This window comes from Tupaia chinensis, unplaced genomic scaffold, assembly GCF_000334495.1.
Source record: "Tupaia chinensis unplaced genomic scaffold, TupChi_1.0 Scaffold149964_2, whole genome shotgun sequence".
In the NCBI taxonomy this organism is placed as follows: Eukaryota; Metazoa; Chordata; class Mammalia; order Scandentia; family Tupaiidae; genus Tupaia; species Tupaia belangeri.
Genome location: NW_006209806.1, coordinates 758,835 through 762,188, shown reverse-complemented (window position 1 = coordinate 762,188; position 3,354 = coordinate 758,835). Strand labels below are relative to the sequence as shown.

At 69.1% G+C, this 3,354-nt stretch overlaps 1 protein-coding gene across 1 annotated transcript in view; it reads right to left on the bottom strand.

Moving 5' to 3' along the window:
* Positions 1 to 394: 394 nt before the first annotated feature.
* THOP1 (thimet oligopeptidase 1) overlaps positions 395 to 3,354 on the bottom strand; it is an 11,592-nt gene continuing 8,632 nt past the window's right edge. Inside the window, 4 exon segments of the mRNA XM_014585507.2 lie at positions 395 to 1,281; positions 2,180 to 2,316; positions 3,072 to 3,200; positions 3,298 to 3,307. Coding sequence (XP_014440993.1) covers positions 1,126 to 1,281; positions 2,180 to 2,316; positions 3,072 to 3,200; positions 3,298 to 3,307 — 432 coding nt within the window. The 3' untranslated portion in view covers positions 395 to 1,125.

Below are 3,354 nucleotides of genomic sequence, written 5' to 3'. Positions count from 1 at the left end.
GGAGGCACACGGCAGAGGTCCTGGCCAGGCCCACACGGGTGTCCGCAGCGCCTGGCAGCTGGGGTGCACGGGGGATGTCCACCTCCCTCTGGCATGGGCAGGGGCCCAACCAGGTGTCCTGGGCCATGCTGAAGGGTTAGCGGAGGTCCCAGAAAGGACCCCAAGCCCAAAGTGCCATCTGTAGCCGTCAAGGGAGCGGAGCCATCGGGGCGGGGAGCGCCCACAGTGCCCTAACTGGGGGTGCCCACCCGAATGTTGGCCCTGACGCATCCTCGCCGGTGCTCACTGCTGGCAGTCGGGGTGCACAGCAGGGGCGCGGGACGAACCCCGACTGGGACTGCCACCAGGGCCCTGTCTGTCACCGAGGGGATGAGGCGAGCCAGCCTCCACCATCTCAGAGAGCCAAGAGCAGACCAGTGGTTTATTTCTGTGTGCCCGCGGGACTTCCAGACTGGCTGACCGGGGAAGTGCAGCCGCAGGCGGGGGGGGGTGTAGACTCGGGTCAGCACGGGCTCGGGAGGCGGTGCCCTTGGGCTGCCTGTGCACACCCGGGTGGCCCTGCCCAGAATCTCCCAGGGGAAATGTCCCGGCGAGTGCCCTGCTGCCCAGCCTGGTGGGCAGACCTGAGGCCCCTCGAGGCTCCAAGTCCCGGCACCCTCGCTGCTCAGCCACCCCCCCCCCGGGGGACCCAGGTGCGGCAGTAGGGACGCTCAGGAGGACACGCCCGATGTGGCCCGGGTCAGCCCAGAGGGCTGGCTGGGGTTGCAGCCACGTCCGGCCACCCTGAGGGCAAGGCCGGGCCTGTCCTTGCGGCCTGCTTCCTGCAGTGGCCATTTCAGGGCCGCCTCATGGGCCGAGGGCTCCCAGGAGGGACGTGTTAGTGCAACAGAGCTGAGGCCCTGGGCGGGCATGCGCGCCGGGCACCCTGGGACCAGGCGGGGGTCTGGAAGCTGGACCAGGACCGGGAGGGGTGGACCCCACGCTCCCCACCAGTCCAGCCCCACCCTGGCCAGGTGCCGAGGCCGCGCAATCCGATCCGTTCTGACCCAGTCCAGGAGGGAGGTAAGGCACCAGGCGGCGGGCGTGGGCCCGGGCAGGGGTGTCCGGCGGGCGCTGGCAGTGCCGTCAGCAGGTGGGCGGCTCGCTGCCCTCCACCTGCAGCCCTTTGCTCAGGAGGAAGGCGTCCTGCTTGGGGTCCCGGCCCAGGAAGAGCTTCAGCATGGCGCGGGCGTCCTCGGAGCCGCCCGGTCCCAGGATGCAGCGTCTGTAGTCCATGCCGACCTGCGGGGACCCGGGACACAGCTGGGCTGGCAGCCAGGGCTGGCGGGGCTCGGGGGGTCTGCAGGTCCCCGACTGGCCCCAGAGCAGCCCTGTCCCAGACCTGAGGTCGCCTGCATCAGCCGAGGGACGTGAGCTGCCGTGGGGCGTGCATGTGTGCAGGCGTGTGCAGGAGGAGCCAGCAGGCCGAGGAGCCAGCACTCTGGGCCGAGCCCACAAACAGCACTGGGCCTCCACCATGGCTGAACCCAGCTGGGACACGGAGCACTCAGGCTCTGGGTCCAGGGCCCGCGTCCACCCGCCCTCCCCTCCCCTCGCCCGCTGGGACCCCAGCGAGTGGCTGTGTCCGTCGGGGAGCCCCGCCATGGAGGGGACAGCCGAGGCCAGGCTCTCTGGGCGCCCTGGAAGGCAGTGGGCTTCTGACTGTCCCTCCAGGGCTTGCCTTCCTGCCGCTCTAAGGGAGCAGCTGCAGCAACTGCAGCCCCCAGCACTGACACCGACGCGAACCCCAACCCCAAGCCCAGTCCAGCTGACCCACGGTGTCCTGCAGGACACCGGGATGCTACTAAGCGGCAGAGGCGTGAGTTCATGGTGGGCGTCGCCACCCCTACTCCATAGGGAGGAAATGAGGTGTAAAGGCCACAGCAGGTGCCCCGGTGAGGAGTACCTGGACCTGGCGGTGGGCGCCCCTGCACCCGGAGATAACGCACCCTGGCTAGCGGGCCCGAGGCAGAGGGCAGGCCGCGGGCACTCGGCCGGGGGCATGGGCTGAGGACCCGGCGTAGTCCTGGATGCGAGGCCTCACACCTGGCCATTCCGCCAGCACCCTTCGCAAGCTCTCTGGCCGGGTCCTCGCCCGCCTTCGGGACCCCCGGGACCCCCCTCCCGCGCTCCACTGCACCTTGCTGCTGAGCACGCCCTCCTGCTTGAAGCGGGTGTGGAACATGTCCATGGAGTACACCTCGCTCCACAAGTAGCCGTAGTACTGAGCGTCGTAGCCTCCCGCCAGGTGGCCGAAGGTTGCAGGCATGTTGGTCCCTGGGGTGGAGACAGCCAGGCTCAGACTGCGGCCTCCACCTGCGAGCCTCAGCCCCAGGAGCCAGGTCAGCACGGCCTCTTCAGAGGCCCCATCCAGTGCAGGGTGGAGGGCGACAGCAGGGCCATGTCACTTGGCCGAAGGGGCTGCCCCCTGCCCACTCCCCACAGAAGGACAAGGGCACTCGCCCCCACGCTGGCTGCCAGGACACACCTCCATGGCGAGACATGGATGGCTTCGGGTCCTTTGGAAGGTCTTAAGAAAGGTCAATCTAACCCAATAGACCCCGACATGTTCTGCAACCCCGGTATCTTCACTCACCCGTTCACATGAGCCCGAGTGGGGACGGGGACACGGACACTACCTTAGAACCTGCGTCACAGGTCTCCACGTCCCCGGCTGCCCTCACCACAGCTGGGGGCCAGTCTGTGCCCCCCACGGGCAGTGCTCAGCCAGCCTCATGTAGGGTGCAGGCCCAAGGCCCAGGAGGTGCACACTGGCACCTGCGCTCCAAGCCCAGCCAGCGTGGGCAGAGCCCAGCAGAGCGAGGGGCAGAAGGCATGCAATGCCCTGTGCTGTGGACACGGGGCCAGCTCACCTCCGTGGGCTGTCCTGTGCCCTGCGGGTGCTGAGCAGCGCCCCTGCTCCATCCACTCCACGCAAAGGCACCTGGTCCTGGTGGCCAAGGAAGCCCCGAGGAGCTGCCCCAGAGCACACGGGTGTCCAGGACCTCTGCAGCGCAGCTGGCAGGCCTCACCTGGCGTGGCTGGAACCCCGAGGATCTCCTGGGAGAGCCGGGCGTACTCCTCAGCAGGGTCTGCGTCGGTCTGCGTGTGCAGCGCCTGGTCCACCTTGGCCAGGACAATCTGGCGCAGGTTGAAGAGGCCTGGGCGAGAGGAGGGGCGGCTGGCCTCAGTGCGGAAGCTCCGCGGGACACACTTCCCCCTCTTGTCCCGTGTCCCCCCGCCCTCCCGGCTGCGCACCCGTGTTGGCCTGGCGGGACTCGACGAGGTTCTCCAGGAGCTCCCCCGGGGTGCGGG